We start from the raw sequence: 22,431 nt of genomic DNA on the forward strand, positions 1-22,431 counted from the left end.
CAAAGGATAACTTTCCTCTGCGAATTTTGATCCACTGAAGTTTGAACAGTCTTTTCTGAAGGAGATCTCCATTCACTGAGGCTGTTCCAAGACTACACTCTTTAGCTTTATTGAACGTACTGATGTTGTTCATGCTGTCCAGAAGGTTGGCTATGTTGGTATCGCTGGGGATGGCCAGGTGGACATTGATTTCTCAGAGGAAAATGTTGTGTTCGGTGTGAATGGCTTGGGGGGCGATGAATTTGGAGATGCGTCGCAGAATCTAAGGCAGGGTCCTGGAGGTCAGTAGGAGAGGGTGCCTCTGATGGTGGTTGTGCTGTCTCTTCTGAGCTAGAAGTTGAGGTGTTTCATGATCGTGGTGTTGTCATCCGTAGCAGTGGATGGATTTCTTGTGGATGATGGCGATTCCACCTCCATATCTGTGCCAGTAAACAATCTTGTAGCTCAGGGGTGTGGCTGTGGCGATGTAGGATATCCTCACGGGTGATAAGCTGCGCAATACAAATCCATCTAACATAACATAACCATTACCAATGAGGTTAATGACCGAGGATATCAACTGTGCAGTTGGATTGCATTCAGTTCTGTGTAATCGATGTAGGAGACAAAGTTTACCTTGAGGTTTTTGAGCGTAAAATATGGAAGCCCTTCAGGTCATGCTGAATGACAAATAAATCCTTCAGACAACTTTTCCTCAATGTATCCTTCTCGGATATGGCATATTCACCCATGGGTTGTTTTTGCCCCTCAATTAAACACATATCAAAGGCATACGGTCTATGTGTGGGGTATGGTGTCTGCCTCTTTCTCACATAAAACATCAAGGAACTGCTGGCATTCCTCTGGAATTATTTCATCCACTACCTGATTTTCTTACGTCCAGACTTGAAGACTGAATCACAGATGGCAGTGGAAAACAATATGCCGAATAATATTGTGAAGAAAACTGAATGACTTCCTTGGTCCAGTAAATGGAATGATTTTGACTCCTCAACCATGAAGTTACCAGAAAGACAGAGATGGAGGGTGGATCAATGTTATTGAAATTAATAATTTCAACATGACTGGTTAAAGTAGCAATAACCAAACGATTCGTTTCTTTAAACACATCTGGATGTTTATGGAGTCCCCACGACCTGCACTGATGGGTTCAGTATTTGCGTTGGTCTTCAATAGAACATGATAATCGTGCACAAAAGGGCCATCCATAGGTAAACCTCATGCTCCCAAGTCCAGTAGGACCCAAAACAATAAGTGAAATTGTGGTAATCACAGCATCATAGTCAAAGAAAAAATGGGCTTTTCAGTAGCATGAAGCACTGTACTCAGATAAAGCCTATGGTTGAAGACCAAATCTCTGTTTTCTTGAATCAGTGGGTGTCATAAAATGGCGATCATGAGCACAATAAAAACAAAAATACTCTTTGCATCTTAGTCTTTCTTCAAGAATTTGTTTTCTTCCTACTGACTAAATTTGCATTGGTTCTTCGGCAGACGGTGGTGGTGAAGGAAAGATGGCAGGGGCTCTTGTGGTGTGCTGATTACTTGTTTGTTGATCAATCCGGAGCACTAAAACAATGAGTGCAGACATTGCTGTTGCTCGACTGACCACCACAGACACCTTATATTTTAGCTATTTCATGAGACCGAGATAAAAGGCGGCAGCAGTTGCTTCACCAGTCTGAGAGCCATCAGTGAAGAATGGAGATACCACCTTTTACATACATTTTATACATTGCCATGCTGGAAATGCCATATGGGCCTCTAGCTCTAGACTTAGACACAGATTTGAATTTAGTCAAGAATGAATTATGCTGGGGCGTGGCTAGCAACATGGCCGAGTGAGTCGCACTCTGCGCCAGCTCCGGCCAGCCGTACTGATCAGACACTCTAAATACCCATCTACCGGACAATAAACGTAACGACTGTGCAGGCGGAACACCTGTTGCCCGAAACACGATAGCGGGAGCAACCTGGGGCCCGGAGAAGAGCCGCAACCCGACAGTAAAAGCACTCGCACCTGAAGCCGGAGCCGAAGGCAAGATGGCGGCGGCGACGCAGCGTTGAGAGTCCCCGGGTTCGCATCTGCTTTCCGCCCCCGGAGCCGCGGGAACGGGATTCTGTACCACCGACTACACGACGAGGCTGAGACCTACCCTGGTGTAGTATCTCCGATCCTGGCGCAGCTCCGTGATCTGTGGGTAAGAGACTGTGGACGGCAGCAAGGCCCCACCCCCCCCCCCCTTTGCCGGCTATAGGGAGTGCTCAGGCCCGGAGACAGTGACAGCGGAGGATAGAGCCTCCGGAGGGAGATAACTGAGGTGAGCGATCCCCTGGGGGGGGGGAGACTCCTGGAAAGAGGACCGCTTACCACTTTGGCCCCAAAAGACGGTCACAGCGGCGGAGGAGCCTCCCCGGACACAGAGTGCGGCAATACGACGTGCAGATACTAGGCACGATAAATCTACCGCGCCAATTAAGATTGGCCATGAGGTTCCCTTAGACACTAGGATTGGGGACAGGCCTGTGACGCCGGAAGCGTGTGGCGCCAACCTCCTAGGCCCGAACTGAGGAGCAGACGGTCTTGGTGCTGGGACCGGGCCGTGGTGAAGCATCCGGGCCGGGGTGGCGGCCTGGCTGCTGGGGGACTGCGTGCCGCGGAGGTGACGCAGCTGGCCTCGAAGTCGGGCAAAATACCATTGATGCAGCTGGCCCTATCTGCAGAAGAGACAGGGTGTGACTAGGCCTCACGGGCCAGAATACCGGGGAGAAGATACGGTGGAGCGTCGCAGTGGACGCAGGATAGCCGCGACAGCGGTCGAATTTCCCCCACCGCACCTGCGACTCAGAGGTCTGAACAACATGGGGAAGAAAGATACAGCCCTGAAGACACAGAAGCAAGGGCTCATTGATAAATTCGCAGTAGCACCACAGACGGGAGGCACGGAGGGAACCGGGGCGACATTGGATACTGCCCTCCTGATGGCTGCGATACAGGCCAGGCATCTAGAGCGGCCCTGGAGGTGAAAATTGGCGAGGTGGGAGTGGAGGTCAACTTATTGCGACAGGAATTCCGAAATCTAACCGAGAGAGTCACTACGGCGGAGACAAGATTGGGCGAAGCGGAGGATGTCATACAAGACCTAAGGAAAGACGTGAAAGACCTGAAGGACGCCCAAAAACAGCTGGTGTGGAAGGTGGATGACGCGGAAAATAGGGCGAGACGGAACAACCTACGCTTCGTGGGCTTTAGAGAAGATATTGAAGGGACGGATGTGGCAGGGTTCCTCCGCACCTGGCTCATTGAAACGCTGCCTCAGGTGACTTTCTCTAACTGCTTTATTATTGAGCGGGCGCACAGAGCTCTCAGGGCCAAACCTCTGGTGGGGGGCCGGCCGAGGCCGATAATCGCGAGGTTTCTGAACTTTGCAGATAGAGACCTGATCCTGAGAGAAGCTAGGAAGCAAGGGGAGATCAGGCTGGAGAACTCGCAAATCATGATCTTTCCTGACTACAGTCAAGAGGTGCAGAGGGCACGGCGCTCATTTGACTCGGTCAAGGCTAAACTCCGGGACTTGAAGATCCAATAAATGCTTCTATTTCCGGCCAAACGTAAGGTAATTTACAACGACAAAACGTACAGTTGGCAGTGGTTGGAGGAGCGCCCGCCCCTACACAGACGAGAAGGGAATGGAAACGAGCTACCGAGGACAGGCCTATCATCTGGGACTAACTGGGAGAGAGTACTGCCGCAGAGGAGACGCAGAGCAAGGTCCCAGAGGGAGAACCAAACGTTGCCGTACCCTCCAAATAATGGGTCACCGGGGAGGCGCCAAGATCCCAACCCGCCACAGACTGACAAGGTTCCTGGGTCTAGGTTCTCAGCCCTTGCAGTGGAGGACACTACTGACAGAGAGAGCGCGGCAGAGGGAGGGACGTCGGAGGTGGAAGAGGGACAGGAACAAGCACTGCACCCGCTGGTGCTGGCCATACATGAACTTGAGGGAGATCCTGATACTGATGGGGCATCAGGACAGGGAGCGAGTGGTTCCCACACCGTCTGAAAATGACAATGGTAGATGGACACGATATCAGCTGGCCACATGGAAACGCGCAAGTGAATCACATGCACCTTGATTTTCTGTTTTTTGTGTATTGTTCTAGTTTGTTCATTGCAGTGAAAGGGGGGGGGGGCACTACTTCTTCCTAACTCCTTCTTCTTTCTAATGGACTTCCGCTTGACTCTGTGGACTCTGCGGAACCCAGCCGTCTGGTTACTGGTTGATTAACGAGTAGTTCGAAAAGGGGAAGGATCTCAGGGAGGGTGACAGACCTTTTCCTACCAGTAAGTCCTGTCAGGAGGGGAGATACTCGATAGGTCTGACGGGGGAGGAAGGTGGGGTGGGGGGAGTGGGGTTTGGTTGGGGCACTATGTTGAGTTTAGCTGAATGGGCGAGTTGGGGCAATGGAGGGATGAAGTTGGAGGGGGGAGGCAGTTGGGGGGAGGGGGGAGGCAGTTGGGGGGAGGGGGAGGTAGTTGGGGGGAGGGGGGAGAGGGGGGACGGTTTGAGCACTGCAGTCACTGGCCGAACAGTCGAGCGCACTTTACACCACACACCAACGGGGTTCCTACATTGTCTCCGGGGGCTCTTTGACACACGAGATTGGCAGCACACGTACAGCACACGACGAATGCCTTGCGCGTGGCGCTCGAGGTTGCTTGATGAAACTCCATTGCTATGTCTGTAAGGACCCCAGATAGGAAGGCACACGGGGAGGGTCTTAAAGTGATGACCTGGAACGTTAACGGCCTAGGCTCTAAGATCAAAAGAGGTTTGGTTAATAATTATATCAATCGATCTGGAGCAGATGTGATACTCCTACAGGAAACGCATTTGAGAGGTACGAAATCTGCCTTCCTAGCAAGAGGACAATACAAAGTCCTGGCTCACGCTGGGTTTACTTCTGGGTCTAGAGGGGTAGCAATACTGATAAAAAAAGTGCCCACCAATGAGAGTAGCACAGGTTTGGACTGACACAAGGGGTACATATGTGGGAGTACGCGGGATGTGGGGAAGGAAGGAAAACACATTTATCTCCGCCTATGCACCGCCTAAATTACAGACGGATGCGCTAAAGGGAGTGTCCGACATCATTCTTAACACTTCTGACACGATCCATGTCCTGGGCGGGGGGGTGGGGGGGGGGGAGGGACTTCAATGATGTAATGTGCCCATCGGTAGATAGGTCGGGAGACAGAGATAGACCCACGACCCTGACTCCATTGGCCTAAACCATGAATGCCTTGGGCCTCCTAGATGTGTGGAGATGGTTACACCCGACTGCTCAGGCGTTCTCCTTCTTCTCAGGGGCGCATAAAGTCTACTCCCGCCAGGACTATATCTTCATGGCGAGACAGACACTACAGGTATCAGATTTAGCGGAATACTGTGCACGAGGGATGTCCGACCACTCGCCGCTGATATTAAAAGTAGGCAGGAAGAGACGACTTGAACCTAAAATTCTCAGGCTTTCAGTCTGGGACCTACAGAGCCCGGGACTCCTGAGGGAACTAAGAGCTGGCGTTAAGGTATATCTGGCGGAAAACATAGGGTCTGTGGACTCGGGGGCTGTCCTGTGGGAGGCGCTTAAAGTGGTGCTCAGAGACAGGGCAAATTGTAGACTGGCGGACGCTAGAAGAAAGGGACAGGCGGAAATCCAAGAGCTGGAGACACAGATACTATCGCACTAAAGACCCAGGGACCCTGAGACAACTGGCTGATGTACAAGCCCAGTATAAACAATTAGTGACTGGAGAGGCCAAGACGCAGGCGCTGGCTACCCTACACCGCATTTATGATGTGGGTGACAAGTCCGGAAGGCTCCTGGCATGGTTGAGTAGGAAGGAAAGAGATGAGAGATGGGTGGAAAAAGTGAGGGTTGGCCCGGATACGTGGACATGTACTGACACTGGGATAGCAGATGCTTTCGCCGACTATTGTGGGACCTTCTATGAGGCCCGTGATCTGGGGACCAGAGAGATGGCCTGGAATATTTAGCAACCACTGATATACCGAAGCTAGAGGAAACGGACTCTGAGGACTTAGAGGCTGACGTCACGGAGGAAGAGGTCAGGGTGGCGCTGACAAAACTCCGTGCAGGTAAGGCCCCAGGCCCCAATGGATTCCCTGCGGAGTTCTTCAAGAAGACGGCAGACCTTCTGACTAAACACCTTTAAGGCATGTTCCGAGATGCTGAGGAGGAGGGTCAATTCCCGCTGGACCTCAGACAGGCCACGATCATCCCACTTTATAAGGCAGGAAAGCCAGTGGACGACTGCGCGTCATACCGCCCCATCTCCCTGATGAATGTCGAGGCTAAACTTTATGCAACTGTTCTGGCTTTTCGTTTGAGACGAGTCATATCGCAACTGGTACATATGGACCAAACAGGGTTCATCCCGAAAGGGCGACTAGATATAATCACTGTAGAACACATAACTGGCTCTGTGAAGTGAAAGGAAGGACGGAACCACATTGGTTCCTGTCTCTGGATGCTGAAAAAGCGTTTGACGCTGTACATTGGCCCTTCCTAGAGGGAGTACTGGAGCATATGGGCTTTGGGCTAAAGTTCCGGCGAAAGGTTCGCCTCCTATACTCAGGTCCTAGTGCTCGAGTCAGGGTAAATGGCACGACTTCCAAGGCCTTCCCAATACAGAGGGGAACCCGGCAGGGATGCCCCCTAGCCCCCCTTTTGTTTGCCTTATCTATTGAGGTTGTGGCATGCGCGATTAGGCAGAACCCAAGAGTAACGGGATTCCGAATGGGACACACAGGGCTACAAGAGGAAAAACTGTCCCTCTATGCCGACGATGTGCTACTGTATGTGACGCAGCCAGAGACTACAATACCGGCGCTCTTCAGTACATTAGACCAATACGGGGCCAGATCCGGATATCGGATCAACTGGCATAAGTCGACACTATACGATCCCCAAGGGCGAACAGAGTGGCCGCAGCTGCCAGACAGACTGCAGACGACCAATGAGGGTTTTTTGTACCTGGGGATATTTATAACAACAAACAGGGATACCTCCTGCGACCGCAATATACACCGTGTTATTAGTAACTTCAAACTGGACGCAGGCAGATGGCAATTGCTCCCCTTGACCATTCTCGGAAGGGCTGCCATGTTCAAAATGATCTCCTTACCGAGATTCTTGTACGCCTTTCAAAATGAATACTTCCTGATGCAGCCCAAGACTTTCCGAGAACTGAATGCGGAATTGAGGTCATACCTGTGGTTGGGGAGGCACCCCAGGGTTGCACTGGAGACCCTACAAAGACACCAATATGATGGGGGGATCTCCCTTCCTGACCTTGAGGCCTACTACTGGGCGGAATACCTCGCCCCCATCAATGACTGGGTGCACGCACCGGCCACGCACCCAACATATGCCTTGGAAAGGCACTCACAACTGTTTGTACTACATATATGAGGGGAAGGGACAGGCCAGGCTGCTGCCAGCCACTAGACTTACTTTGAGAGCATGGAAGAGGGCCTCGAAAGCCACAGGATGGGCACATAGACCTTTGAGACAGACCCTGATTTGGGATTGCCCCTGGCTGAAAGAAATTGGTGAACTAAGAGGTTTCAGAGGCTGGGACGACATAGGCATTTCCTCTTTGGGAGATGTAGCTAAGGGCGTGACCCTGAAGTAATTTCAATCACTACAGGCGGAATTTGGGCTCCACCGCTCACAGTTTTTCAAATATATGCAATTTAGGCATGCATGGCGAGCGGAAAGGACATTACAGGAGGCACTCCCTGAATATGCACCTCTGGAAGGCCGCCTGCTGCAGGAAAATATCCCCGCAAAGACGGTCTCCGTGACGTATAAGACGATTATGAAAAATAAACTGGACAGACTGGAGGGCCTTCGGGCGGTATGGGAGAGGGAGGTGGGGGAGAGGGAGGTGGGGGAGAGGGAGGTGGGGGAGATGGACGAGGTGGACTGGGGGGTGGTGTTAATGCATCCTAGAGAGGTAGCGATTAAGTCGCGACTCCGCCTGATATAATTTAAAATCCTACATAGGGTATACTTTGACAGGATGCGGCTCTTTAGGATGGGGAGGATACCGGACCCCGGCTGCTTGCGCTGCGGAATAGCACCCGGAGATTTCTTAAAATACACTGTGGTCGTGTTCACATATACAAACTGGGGGGAGGTCACCGCTGAACTGAGTGAGGTACTAGAGATAGATATTCCATTGGATACTAAACTTATCCTGCTGGGGATGTCCAATGATGTGGACCTGGCCCGTCCACTGCTCATCTTTATAGCGCTAGCACTGGTGGTAGCCAAAAGGAATGTTGCCAGGAAATGGGGGGCGCCGGATGCGCCACAGTTAGGAGAGTGGAAGAGGGGCATGGATTTATACATGGCGGCCGAAAGGGTTACGTATAAGGCGAGAGGGTGTCCGAAGAAATTTCGTAAAGTATGGGGCAAATAGAGACACTACCACGGTTTAGATGGAGGACAATAAGAGAGGCACTTTGTAAGTACCAAGGTTACATACTTAGGGTGGGGCTGTCCGAGTTCAAGAGACTGTACATCACAAATAAGTGGACAAGCCATTAATACAGGTATACTGGACTAATAATAAGAGGGACATTAATTCTGCTGGAATGTATGGGGGGGGAGTGGGGTGTAGGGCGTGGGGGCCTTGACTTGACAGTGACATGCTTGTTATGTACCTTCTTGCTTTTGATGAAAATAATAAAAATGTAAAAAATAAAAAAAGAATGAATCATGCTGCAGTAAACCAGGATCCCGTTTAAGAATCAGTGATGTAGACCAGATGAGTTGTTAGTAATAAAAGACATAAAGAAAGAAACATGTGCTTTTTCAGTTGGAAATTGCTGCCGTCGATTAAAAAACTGTAAAGGGACTGTAAGGGACAGTGAGCCATGAAAGCAGAAAATTGCCAAGAATTTCCTGAAAACATTCCTGGCAAAGCCATACTTATTCTAATAAATGCTGATCCCCTGTTAAGTAAAGAAGAGCAGCCTAGAGTACTAATATATGGACCGCTAGACCCCACAGGTCTGAATGGACATCCAATAATAGCAGAAGGCAAAGGAGAAACCCATTTCTTAAGTGGACTGAGGTGGTTTTATAGAATTCTGCTTCCAGGTCTGGTAGTACATATTTCCTTTGGTATTTCTGTTTTCACATGTGACAGGGAAAAACAGAGCTTTGAGACACAACCATTATGTTTTGGGCCTGGCAAATTATCATGCACCTGTACCCTTGGGTCGACCCTACCATTAGTCTTACACCTCCCTACTGAGTGGAAATAGACTAAACCTCTAAAAGAATGTATCCAAATTCTAGAATGAAACAGGCAAGAATGGGTATAAAGGGAAAAACACACCTACTGGACAGGTACCCTTGTAGACCGGAGTGGAGACGGTTACATAATAAGGTCAATTACATAAAAGTAATGAACAAATGTACCAAGTACCAATATAAACTAAAAAGATAAATATAGTGAAGACTCGCCACAGCCGTACTTGAGGACTGCCACGCTGTTTGACTCCAAAAGATCAGAGGAAATGCAGGCTTTAATGGTATTGGAATTCGTTAACAAGGAGGGAACTCAACGAAGAAACAGGAGAATAAAACAAGGTTGAAATATTAAGTGATGCTGGAAGCGAACAGGGGTGCCTGCCAGGAAACTCTCCAGCTCATTAGCTGCCAAGCAAGGGTCTACAGTGTGTATCATTCTTAAATAGTGCTGCAGTCCTGTTTGAATACATAGTAGAAGTCATTGCCCCTTGGCACCATCTTGTAACTATCGGTTAGCAATGAGGCAGCCTGTTAGTGATGCCATCTATAGATGGGAAGAGCACCTTCATGCACATACCTCGTAACAGGCACAATGAACACTCTCTCGCTTCCACAGTCAGCAGACTCCCCTGGTCCACAGGACATGCCGACAATGTTCATGCTTGCTCCACATCATATGCCAGGAAACTCTAGCACTTCTTGCACTTTACCCATTGACTATATGCTGTGCCTCATGTGGGATATATAATATGAAGAATAAGTTGTATGAACTGTTAAGTTCCAGGACTATGTCAGAGTATGGTGTCCTCTGGTAAAAGTGCATTGGTTGGCTGTACTTTGAAGGATATTGGGTTTAATAAAGCCAGTAAGTATAACAATAAAGTTAACGAGAAAAACTGAGAATGTACCCACCACAACCACAGATGAAAAGCATAACCAAGTCCTAGAATCTTCTTTGCAATTGTAAGAAAACAAGAAACTGTGCACATATTTGGTGCCTTAAATATGTATGTTCTAATATGAGGTCTAATAGTGGCATATTGCAAAGGGGATGACACATAAGGCTATTAATGCATTAACTGAGGTTTCATAACAAGTTGAAGAGTCAATATTCGATTTGAGGAATAAAACACATATCTTTTGTTTAATGTTAGACTTTAAAAAAAACAATTGTGTGAAACTTTGCAAAGGTATAAAAAATTTGGGGGCGCTAGGTGGCGCACGAGCGGAATGGCCGCACTACTGTGAGGCTCCCGCGGTCCGACTGCAAATCCTTCATTTATCCTAATTAAATTATCCTTCAACTTGCTGTTTTCGTGAATTCCCCCTGTGGTAACTATGTGGGGCACCAGCTGGCGTACGTACAACGGGATTGTGGCAGTCTTTGGTGATTAGAAGCGATGAGAGCTGAGCAGCGGGAGATTGTAGAGTACGTGCTGCTGCCTGAGACCGGACGCGGTGGCTACGCAAGAGCTGCAGCGCCCACGAGGCTGGTAGGCCTCTCACTGGCGGACGGAACGGAGAACTGACGGGACTCCTGTGGTGGACTGAGCACTTCAGCGGTGAGTCGCTCCGAGCTTATAGGCCCCAGCGAGGCGTACGGACATATATCCTGCGGCCGAAGCGGTGGTGTGCGGTGTGACTGGCTGTCGGCAAATACAGTGCTGGAGAGCGGACATTTTTTTTTTTCCGAGTGCTGGGAGCGGACCCTGAGAGTGACGGAGAGGCTTTGAAAGTTGGGCCTGGCAGGAGGGCTAAGCGAAGGAGGAAGCGGAGGCCAAATCCGGACTACAACAAATTGAGGCTGGTGTGAAGTAAGCGCATATGTGTTAAGGATTGAGGCGGGGATGACCGTTACTGCGCAACGCTGGGCCTGAATTCCTGACCGCCTCAGCACTGGCAGATTGGAGTAAAGAGGAGTCCTGTGGAACGCTCACTGTTTGAAGTCGGGCAGACTCCAGATACTGCTGTTGTGAAACGCATGGTGTACATGCAGCGTATAGTACTTCCATATCCTACAATGTGGCCTGAACTGTGATCAGCAGCTACGGCTTGGTAAGAAGTGGCGGGAAGGCGTGTGTGGATTCAGCATTGGCGCCATACTAGAGCGGAGAGGTTTACTAGGACCGACGGATCACGTTCCCTGAGTGGGTCGGTGTTGGCTGCGCGCAGTCACCGGTGGCTGGTGCAAGGAGAGGGTGGTACCAGGCGGAGAGGGATGGGGAAGCTCTGAAAGCCTGTATACACCGTGGCGTGCGGTGACCACATTGCCTGCTGGATACCTGTAGGGTTGGAAGAAATTGAAAAGTCTAAGTGAGTGGCCACGAAAAGCTCTGGGAACGGACAGGTGTATAGACGTAGCACGAAGAGGGTGTTGTTATTGTGCAAAGAAGACCTACGAGTCACGTGAAGGCATGGGGAGGCCGGACGCGAGACAACCTCGTCTCACGTTTGAGACCAAAAAGAATGCCTCGAAGAAGGCGCCGACAGACGAAGAGGTCGAAGCAGCCGGTGAGATAGGAGACAGGCCGCAGGACATGACCAGCGATCTCCACACCATATTATCCGAAATGCGGCAAGGGTTTTCAACAATTGCTGGAAAGGTCGACACTCTGACTACCCGCATGGATAACATAGCACACAAACTGAATCAACATGATACCAGGTTGAAAGACGCTGAACAACGAATATCGGATTCGGAAGATGTCACGAACCAATTAAAAAAGGCGATGGTGTAAATGGATAAACTTATGCGCGTAATTGATGCGAAGAACGAGGACATTGAAGCACGCAGCAGACGTAATAACGTGAGAATTTTAGATGTGCCAGAAAGTACCAACACTGGGAGGCTCGAACTGTATGCTGAAAAAATGCTGACTGCGATAGCTGGAGAAGGTGCTCTATCTGCTCAATTTAATAGTAGAGAGGGCCCACAGATCACTCGGGCCTAGACCGAAGCCAGGCGCTCCTCCATGACCCATAATTGCTCGCCTACTAAATTACCGCGACAGGGATGTGGTGTTGAGAATTGCCAGGGAAAAAAGGCAACTACAGTACGAGGGGGTGACATTCACCATCTTCCCAGAATTCACAGTGAGGGTACAGGAAGAAGAAAGTTTCAGGAGGTAAAGCAGAAACTGAGAAAGGAGCAGGTGGACTATGCACTACTGTACACGGCGCGCCTACGTATAACACATCAGGGACATCAAGTCATCCACACTTCGCCGCAGTCGGTTGAGAAATTTCTCAAAACGCTGAAAAGAAGGAAAGCAGAAACTCCGGAGCAAGAGGAACCAGATGATGTACGAACGTCAGATGTTGAGTGACTGCGGGTCATAATGGATTGCACCATGCGGCATAACAGACTGTATTAGTGAACACACTGGAAGAAGGATTGAGGGTTATATAATATGTTCTACTGTTATGTATGATGATAACTGTTCTTGAAGGAGAGTAGCTGCACATTGCTCAAGCACGGAACAGGGATGCAGGGAGGGAGCGACTACGGCAAGAGCAATGTTTTCAATAAGGTGATGGATTAAAAATGATTGAAAGTCGGACGCCCGTGCTGGAACTGGGGTGCCGCAACATACAAGCGGTCCCCGGAGACAAAGCAGGGTAAAGAAAGTGTGTCACCTGGGGAAATGGTTCCGAAGGGTATTCGCCAAATGATTCATGGATCGGGGCTGATTGGGGAGGGGGAGGTGGATGGATGGGGATGTTCTGACAAGGTTGGGGTATGTCAGTGGGAGGAGGGGGGGGGGTTTGTTGTTGCATGGGTTTGACTCAGATGCAGGTGCTTTTTGCTAGACAGGCACAGGTTCTGGTAGAGGAAGCAAAGCTTGGTTGTATCTTGCTGATATGTTATGACATTCTAGATTATGATGACAGCTGATGTGATGACTTCGAAGATATCTGTATTATCTTGGAATATAAGGGGTCTGAATGATGCCAGGAAAGGTCGAAATGTGCTGGCGTACTTGGATCAGCATCAAATACAAATTGTTTTATTGCAAGAAATGCATTTAAGTCTGCGCTCCAATCACACATTTGCGAGTAAGTGGGCGTCAGTCAGGCGATTTTCTTCATATTCTGCATATGCTAGAGGTGCTGCTGTCCTAATCAAAAAGTTGGTACCCTTTGTGGTGCTTGGAGATTTGCTAGACCCGGAGGGACTATTTGGCTTACTATGGGGCAGGCTTGGCACTGACACAGTTACGATAGTGAATTGTTATGCCCCAAACGCAGACACGCCTGACTTCTTTACAAACTTGTGGGGCAAGGTGGTAAACATAGGTTCCATGCATGTTATATGGGGAGGCGATTTCAATGTAGCAATGGTTCCGGGAAGGGACAGATCGGATGGCTGTGCCCAATACAATAGACATGCCAGGGATGTGTTGCAAGGCATAATGGAAGAGGGGGGTTTAATCGATAGTTGGCGGTTTGTTCACACTGCACTTAGAGAAGGGACGCATTTCACCACATATTCTAACACGTGGGCTCGTCTTGATTATTGCCTATTATCTCGTGGACTGAGTGTGGATTTGGGCGAGGTTGTACACTTGCCGAGGACATATTCGGACCAATGTCCAGTGTTGGTTCAAATTTTTATGCCAGGCTACGACAAGACAAGGCCCTCATGGCGCATTCAGCCCACAGCACTACTAGACGTAGTCTATAAATTGGAATTGGGTGAGGAGATTGCAGCGTTCTTTCTAGGAATAAGGGGTCAGTAGATAACATGGAAACGATTTGGGAAGCTTTTAAAGTAACGGTCAGGGGGTACTGCATCTCCAAAAGCTTTGGGGTGCTGAGGGACATTCAAGGTACTATAAGGAAACTTGAACGGGAATTGAAAGAGTTAGAGGTGCAGATGGCACAGGGAGTAGCGGGCAGTTACACAAAGAATTTAGGGACAAGCTAACGCAATATGAGGAAGAGGCAGCTAGGGATGTAAAATTCAGGGGTAAACACTGGACTGCTAGGCAATACTGTGAGGGGGAGAGGCCAGGGCGAGCGCTTGCAGAAATTACATGAAACCCACGTTATAGCACGCACATACTGGAGATAATTACGTCAGAGGGTAGGAGATGTCAAGATACTAAGGGAATTCTAGACCTGTTTATGACACATTACGGCAGATTATACACTACGCAACAAGGAGGTGAGGTTTGAAGACTTCCTAGACTACGTGGCAATATGCTGGTTAAGTAACATACATAGACAATTTCTTAGTGCCCCTTTGGAGCTGGACGAAATTCGGGACGCAATAATGTCTTTAAAAAATGGTAAAGCCACTGGGCTGGATGGGCTTCCGGCCGAATTCTACAAGTGTTATATAGACATAATGGCCCCAGTGTTGAAGGAGGTCTTTGAGGCTTCGTTAGAGGTAGGGGTGCTGCCATGCTCAATGCGTGAGGCTCGTGCTCAATGAGTACCCCCTTTCGTACTACTTCCCTCTTAAAACCTGGGAAAGATCCCGCAGAGTGCGATTCGTATCGGCCACTGTCACTCATAAATTGTGATGCAAAAATCTTAACAAAAATACTGGCGACCCGATTATCTCTCCTAATGGCCAAGATAGTGCTCCGAGATCAGGCCGGTTTTGTACCTGGTAGGTCCATCAATCATAATCTGAGTACCCTTTTCTCCCTGATTCGAACCATAGCAACAGAGTTTCCAGTAGCTGCTGTGTTCCTGGATGCTATGAAAGCATTTGATTCAGTAGAATGGGATTACCTATTTACCGTTCTGAACAGGATGGGGTTCCCCAAACTATCTTTTGCATGGATCGAATTGCTCTATACCAAACCTACGGCAAGAGTGCTTATCAATTGTGAGCTATCCAATCCAATATATATCACCAGAGGTACCAGACAGGGGTGCCCGCTTTCCCCTTTGCTTTTCACAATAGCGATTCGACAACTACATAAACAAAGCGCATTTAAATGTTTCCAAAGGCAAAACGGGGTGTCCTTATTTGCTGATGATTTGACACTGTATGTTACCGACCCTCAGTCTAACCTTAATCCCCTGCTGCGAGAATTTCTAGTGTTTGGCGCTTGTCTGGCATACAAATTAATTGGAAAAAATCACAGTTTTTCCCTCTCACTCCAGCGGTGTCCCGATTTCAGCTGGACTACCCGCTAGAATGGTGTAGCTCAGACCTCTGCTATTTAGGTATCCGGGTGGCCATAGAGAAGGAAGAAACGATAAGACTAAATTATGGTACTGCAATCACGAAATTGGCCGACAATGTCACGCAATGGATATCATTACCATTATCCATGGCGGGTAGGGCCTCGCTTATTAAGATGGTAGTCCTGCCTCGGTTTTTGTACCTTTTTCAGAATATTCCATACTATCCGGGCGCTTATTTTTTTAAAACACTGAGAACAGAACTACTGAGTTTGTTCTGGGGAGGCAAGCAGCCACGGCTGGCATGGTCTATCATTACTCAGCCATATGCCAATGGGGGATTCGATGTTCCTGATTTTGTTGTACATTATCTGAGTGCTCAGGCACAATACACATATCATTGGTTTGCACCGACGCCATGCATGCCGCAGCTGGCTGTAGAAGATTGGATAGCGAAACCCCTCCACCTGAAAGGAATCATCCATGGCCCTGTTGAAGCTATAGAGACACCGTTCACTACAGTGACATGTACGATGGACGCTTGGAGGCGGATCCTTAATATGCTGCACTTCCCATTATTATATGCCCCGGGCATGTCCCTCGTTTATCACCCCCCAACTGGCGCTGCTGCAAGAAGGTGGTTTCACAAAATGTGTCAGCGGCTAAGCATTGATAAATGGGGGGACCTATTCCTGAACGGACAGTTTAAGAGTCTGGAACAAATGTTTCAGGGAACTCAACCTACACCTTTAGAAATATTCTTTTATGTTAGATTACGGCAGTTATTGAAGAGTGTGTTACCACAGTTTCCAGCTGAGCCAGATGCAGTGATGCCACTGCACGTTGTGCTGATGTCTGCAGATGGGTGACATATGGTCTCCCTCATATACAGGAGCATCAGGATGCAGTGCGAGGGCATGGAGTGTAAAGCTCGCAAAAGTTGGAGTGACGATACAGGCATCGAAATCGCTGATCCGCAGTGGACCTATTGTTGTGGTATTACCGCTAATATCTCCTCTAGCTGCAGGCTCAAGATTATTCACTTTAAGTTCCTACAAAGGATGTATTATACACCGGTCAAAAAAATGAGATTCCAATTAGCAGACAATGACAGATGCGAACGATGCAATGCAGAAGGAGCAGGATTTATGCACCTGGCGTGGGAATGCCCAGGGGTATATGACTACTGGACCCAGGTTCATGCAGCTCTGCAAGGGATGATTGGTGGGGTACTGGATAGAGATCCCCTCATTATGCTGTTAGGATACACAATGAAGATACCTAAGCCCACTAGAAAATTTGTTGACATTGCCTTATTGCTTGCGAAACGTAGGATTGCATGTCGCTGGGGGAGGGGGAGAGCCCCGAAATTTAAGGATTGGTTGACTGATATTATTTATTGCCAAGACCAGAATACTATATATGCAGAAACACAGCCAATGCGAAATAGGCCTAAGGATATATGGGATCCCCTGAAGAGATATCTTATGGCTAACTCGACTGCGTCAGATGCGGAGGGTCAGGAATGTACGAGCAACACTGCAGAGCTGTAGACATGTGGTCCTTGCGATATTGGTTATAGATAATACAGACTTGTGATGCAGATGTTGAAACACTGTTGGAGAAATGAAAGAGAAGAATGGATGTACGCTTATGTATTATTAATGGTTCATTGATGGTCTGTTGTTGATATTGTAAAGAAATATATATGGGATGTGGCGGACTCTGCTGCTGGAAATTGACCCCTGTTATCGCTGTATCTATTGCTGTCATGACAATATGTTTTGTATGCTTTGCCGAGACTGATACCTGTAAAACTGCACCTATATAAAAACTTGAAAATTCCATAAATAAAGTTTTAAAAAAAAGGTATAAAAAATTTCCATAACCTAGTCTTTCTCTGAGCTCTTCATTTTCGTCAAGTAAATCATTGATCTTCAGTTCAAGATGATTGATTTCCTTTGTCAGATTTTCGATCTCACGATCTCTAGTTTTAATGTGGGTTTTTAATTCCTTTATTTCAGCAACTGCTTCCTCCAAGCCATACACTCCCTGCAAAATAAGAGTACTTTAAGTTGCATTTACAAATATATATATACAAATATGGTATTGCACTTTAAGTTGTAGCAGCTGAAATTGCAGATCTAAACAAACTAGCACTAACAGAAAGAAAACAAAGAAAACCCTCTATTTTAAATATCATTCATATAATATGAAACTGTTTCAAAATTCCTCTAGTTTACGAACAAAATAAACTACACAACTTACAATAACAATGGGCCCTTCACAGGTTATTTTCTGTACAAACTCTAAATCTTTGAGGAAAATTAATATTCTGATTCACAAAGTCAAGATATGCAGATTTTTATTTGGGCAGAGTTTACTTATGACTTGGAAAGGTCTGAAATGCGTCCTGATTTTATTTAAAATGGTGAAACACGCCTGTGGGTGTGGAAATGAGTGTTCCCAGAGGAGCGTGTGGGGAATTTACAATGCATGTGCTGCAAACAACCAAATTATTCTAGTATTGTGTGCATATTGTCAAAAAATAAGTGGGGTGGGAAGGGGCATTTTTTAAAAAAATTATTTTTTATTTGCATTTTATCATATACCAACAATAACATCATATTATGTTCGGACCGCATTTCCTCTCCCTCCACCCTCCCAGCATTGCATCATCCATACCATCTTGGTCATCCCATCCTACGTTCTCATGTATGTCTGTGATAGTCCGGTGTGTCTCACTCTTTATATTGCCATTGCTTGTGTTCTAGTGTTCTTATCCCTCCTAGCATCTTGCATCTTTGATCATAGTCCCCCATCCAACCCATGATATTTTCTCCACTTGCCCCACACCTTGCGGAACTTCTTGGGACAACCCCTCGCTTTGTATGTTACCCTTTCAGCAACCATGTAAAGATCTAGTCCTCTCCTCCATTCTTCTATCTCTCTTTGCAATTACCGAGGCCAATACCAGGAAAATCAATAAAGGGTGGGCCAGATCAACGTAATTCGCCATACCTAAGAGGGCTAGCTTAGGCTCCAGCTGGAGGGGAGTCTCTAATACCTCGCTCAGCTAGCCAAACACTCCCTGCCAGTAACTCTGAATCACAGGGCATGACCAGATGATGTGATAGAAATTCCCCTCTGTGGCACGACATCTGAGGCATCTCGTGTCGTCAGACCTGCCCATCTTATGTAGTCTTACTCTGTCATAGTAGGTTCGGTGGAGTACATTAAATTAGATCAGTCTCAGCCTGGATTTTATAGCTACTTTCCTAGGATGCATTAAAACCGTGTCCCAGTCTACGTCACCCATATTTCCTACGACACTCTCCCACTGCCCCCTGAGTTTGCCCATGCCGTCAGTCATGTTGTTCATTAGTGTTTTATACGTGAGTGATACTGCCTTTTCCTGTATCCGCTCTTGCAGTACTCTGCCCTCCAGAAGTGCGTATTCTGGGAGCGTCTCCGATTGGATCTGTGCTGCTCTCCAGGCGTGCTGCAGTTATGCGTATTCAAGAAACTGCGTATGATGCAGACCAAACTCCGCCCTCAGAGCCGTAAATGGTTTCAGCTCCCCTTTTGCCACTATGTCTCCCACTGTCGATATCCTTATATCGTCCCATCTCTGGAAACCCTTCAACTTATTTAGTTCCGACAGCCACGTGCAGTGCCAAATCGGCATCTGTCGAGTAGCTTTTTTCCCCCATCCGGTGCGTTTAGTTGCTTTGTCCCACAACCCCTTTTACCTCCGTATAAATAATACATCAGTGTCCGCGCTGACATGCGGTGCCGCTCAAGGGCGTATGTGGGGTGGTCTGCCTGTATATGGAGCCAGTCGTTGATTGGAGCTATTTGTTCCGCCCAATAATACGCCTCCAGGTTCGGTAGTGACAACCCTCCGCTGTACTGATGGCGTTGTAGAGTATTCAGCGCCACCCTTGGTTGTTTACCCAGCCACAGGAAGGACCTATGTTCTGCGTTTATCCTTTCGAACACCTTTGGTGGCAAAGGGTAGTACTCATTTTGCATTGCGTATAGGAATCTGGGTAGCGTGATCATTTTGAACATTGCCGCTCTCCCTAATATGGTAAGGGGAAGCTGCCTCCACTGGGCTGTGTCCTCTGTAAAGTTCCTTATTATTCTTTCTATATTTTGTTCATACAATTGTCTCTGGTCTAAGGTTATATATATTCCGAGGTATGTAAACCCCTCTATTTTCGTCAGCAGTTTTTCAGGCAATTTTGGCCATTGCTCTCGCCCCTTAGGGTCATAGAGGATCGACTTGTGCCAATTTATCTGGTATCCCGCATACGTTCCATATCGTTCCAGGTCCAAGAACAGCTCCGGGATCGTGGTCTCCAGCTGTGTAATGAATAGCAAGACGTCGTCTGCGTATAGGGATATTTTCTCCTCCGTGAGGTCGTCTTCCTCCCTTCTGAATCCGCTAATGACCTCATTTTGACGTATCCTGGCCGCCAGCACCTTTAACGTAAGTGCGAAGAGGAGAGGGGACAGCGGACAGCCCTGTCTAGTTCCCCTCCGGACCGGGAAGTCTCGAGAGACAATCCCATTCACTCTCACCGTGGCTCTGGGTTCCGTGTAAAGCAGTCGGACCCACTTTTGAAATTTTGGGCCGAAACCAAACTTAATTAGCGCGCCCGCAAGGAATGGCCAGTGGACCGCATCGAAGGGCTTCTCGGCATCGAGGGATAGGAACCAGTGTGAGTCCTCTCTCCCTTGTATCTCTCTCTTGCAGCCAGTTGCGAGTGCGTCTGAGGTTAAATCTGGTGGCCCTGTCAGGAAGGAAGCCCTTCTGGTCTAAGTGGACCAGTCCATCCATTACCGCCCTCAGTCGTAGTGCCAGGATAGTCGCCAACAGCTTCACCTCTATATTCAGGAGGGAAATGGGGCGGTACGACGTGCAGTCGTCCTTCGGTTTTCCTTCTTTATGTATTGGTATTATTGTTGCCATACATAGGTCTGGTGGGAGTCTTCCCTCCAGAGTCACCTCCTCGAACAGCCCTTTGAGGTGGCTCACCAGGTCTGCCGTTCGTTTAAAAAATTCAGCCGGGAAACCATTCGGGCCGGCGCTTTCCCCGTCCAAAACCTAGCGAGGGCCACCCTGATTTCATCTAAAGTGATGTCTGCCTCTAGACCTTGTTGAGCTTCGGAGGGCAAGGCCGGCAGCTCAATCGCTACCATATAGTGCAGTGCTTCCTCACACGTCCCAAGATCTCTGGCCCCATAGAAAAGTTCATAATGAGCAGCAAACGCCTCCGCGATCTGAGTGTACGATCGAAGCAGCTTCCCCTGGGGGTCTCTGACTTATATCACCCATCTAGCTGCTCGCTCCTTCCTACTGAGCCATGCCATCAGCTTACCTGACTTGTCCCCTACGTCATACAGTCTGTGTAGTGTGTCCAGTGCCTGTGTTTTAGCCTCACCCGTCACTGCCTCCCGCTATTGTTGCTGCACGTCTGTCAGTGTCAAGTCAAAGATCACTTTATTCGATTAGATAAAAATCATAAAAGTATGCTATACAAATACATAAAAACATCATACAAAGCTTTAAAAATACTGTACATTTTAAATTTCATTAACAATACATATAGAATGACCTAGCACACAGGAATTGCACTGTTATCTGGAAATAATTCATAATCCTTTTTTTTTTAAATATATGTGAATTGGAGCAGAGCTTAGAAATTAATTCATACTACCAGGTATAGGACAAACATTTACATTAACTCCATCTAGATTCGTATGAGAATAGATGCAATCAAAAAATTGGCTACACAGAACATCACCCGATGATTTTACATTAATTGTAAGAACAACAATGCTGGTTTCAGCTGTAAAAACCCCATTTCCCTCAAAAGAGGCTTGATATACTTTACCCTGCCTTCCGAGAAGAAGGGACAAAAAAAGATAAAATGTGTCAAATCCTGATCGGAAAAATTATCGCATTCACATGGAGCATTTTCCATTGGCGTGCACCAATTTTCATAATTACCCAACAGAAAGTGTGCCTGATTGAATCTAAATTTGGTTAGCAACCAACGATGATAAGGACGTGTGACAACAGTCAGATATGGTTGCATTGACATTGAATTAATCAACAAAAAATGTGATCTTACTGTCGGTTTAGAGATTTCAATCGACTCTCGATCCATTTCTCGGAACCTAATGAAATTCTGTTTTACCCAGTTAATGTCATCTTTATTCAAGTTTTCCGGATTTGAGTATAATTCCGGATGACCCAGGAGTGCAGTAGATGTTTTGATGTATGCCAACCATTTGATATCAGCCACTCTATCCCGCCCCAAACAATCCTTAATAATTTTATGATTCAGTGTAAGTTTGGGGTTAAGCCAAGTTCTGATCCATAGTAAAAGCGGTGCCATGTTTAACATGTCCGCAATATAGCCCATACCTAGCTCTGCATGGACCGCAAAAGATGAAGTGGATTGGGGAAGGTCTAGGAGAGATCGCAAAAATTTGTTTTCCTCTCTCTGAATCAAAGTTAGGTCTTTATAACCCCAGATTGCTGCCCCATACCTGGCTATGGCCATAGTTTTGGCTCTGTAAATCGCCAAAATGGCCTCAGGAGGTTTCCCACCCAATCTTTTTGCAAAGCCAAGTATTGCAGCCGATGACTTTTTCACTGCTACTCTTTTATTTGCCACTTGGGGGGCCCAGCTGCCCAGGTCATCAAACACTACACCCAGATATGTGAAGATTTTTACTTTTGATATTACTGAGCCATTGCACAAGAGCGTCTTGGTATTATTCCTCCCTTTCCCCACAAACATCACATGCGATTTCTCCACATTAATTACAAGTTCCAGGTTTTGCATAAAATTCCCAAAGGAGTTTAAGAGGCGTTGCAAGCCTATGGGAGTCCTAGACAGCAGCACTGTATCGTCAGCATAT

At 47.6% G+C, this 22,431-nt stretch overlaps 1 protein-coding gene across 1 annotated transcript in view; it reads right to left on the reverse strand.

Moving 5' to 3' along the window:
• The window catches only part of CEP290 (centrosomal protein 290), a 1,386,965-nt gene that overhangs the window by 1,113,597 nt on the left and 250,937 nt on the right, over positions 1-22,431 (reverse strand). Inside the window, exon 14 of the mRNA XM_086918001.1 lies at positions 17,382-17,544. Within this exon, the coding sequence (XP_086774127.1) occupies positions 17,382-17,544 (163 nt within the window). The remainder of the gene's footprint in view (positions 1-17,381; positions 17,545-22,431) is intronic.

Source organism: Lissotriton vulgaris, chromosome 1_1 (genome assembly GCF_964263255.1).
Source record: "Lissotriton vulgaris chromosome 1_1, aLisVul1.2, whole genome shotgun sequence".
Lineage (NCBI taxonomy): Eukaryota > Metazoa > Chordata > Amphibia > Caudata > Salamandridae > Lissotriton > Lissotriton vulgaris.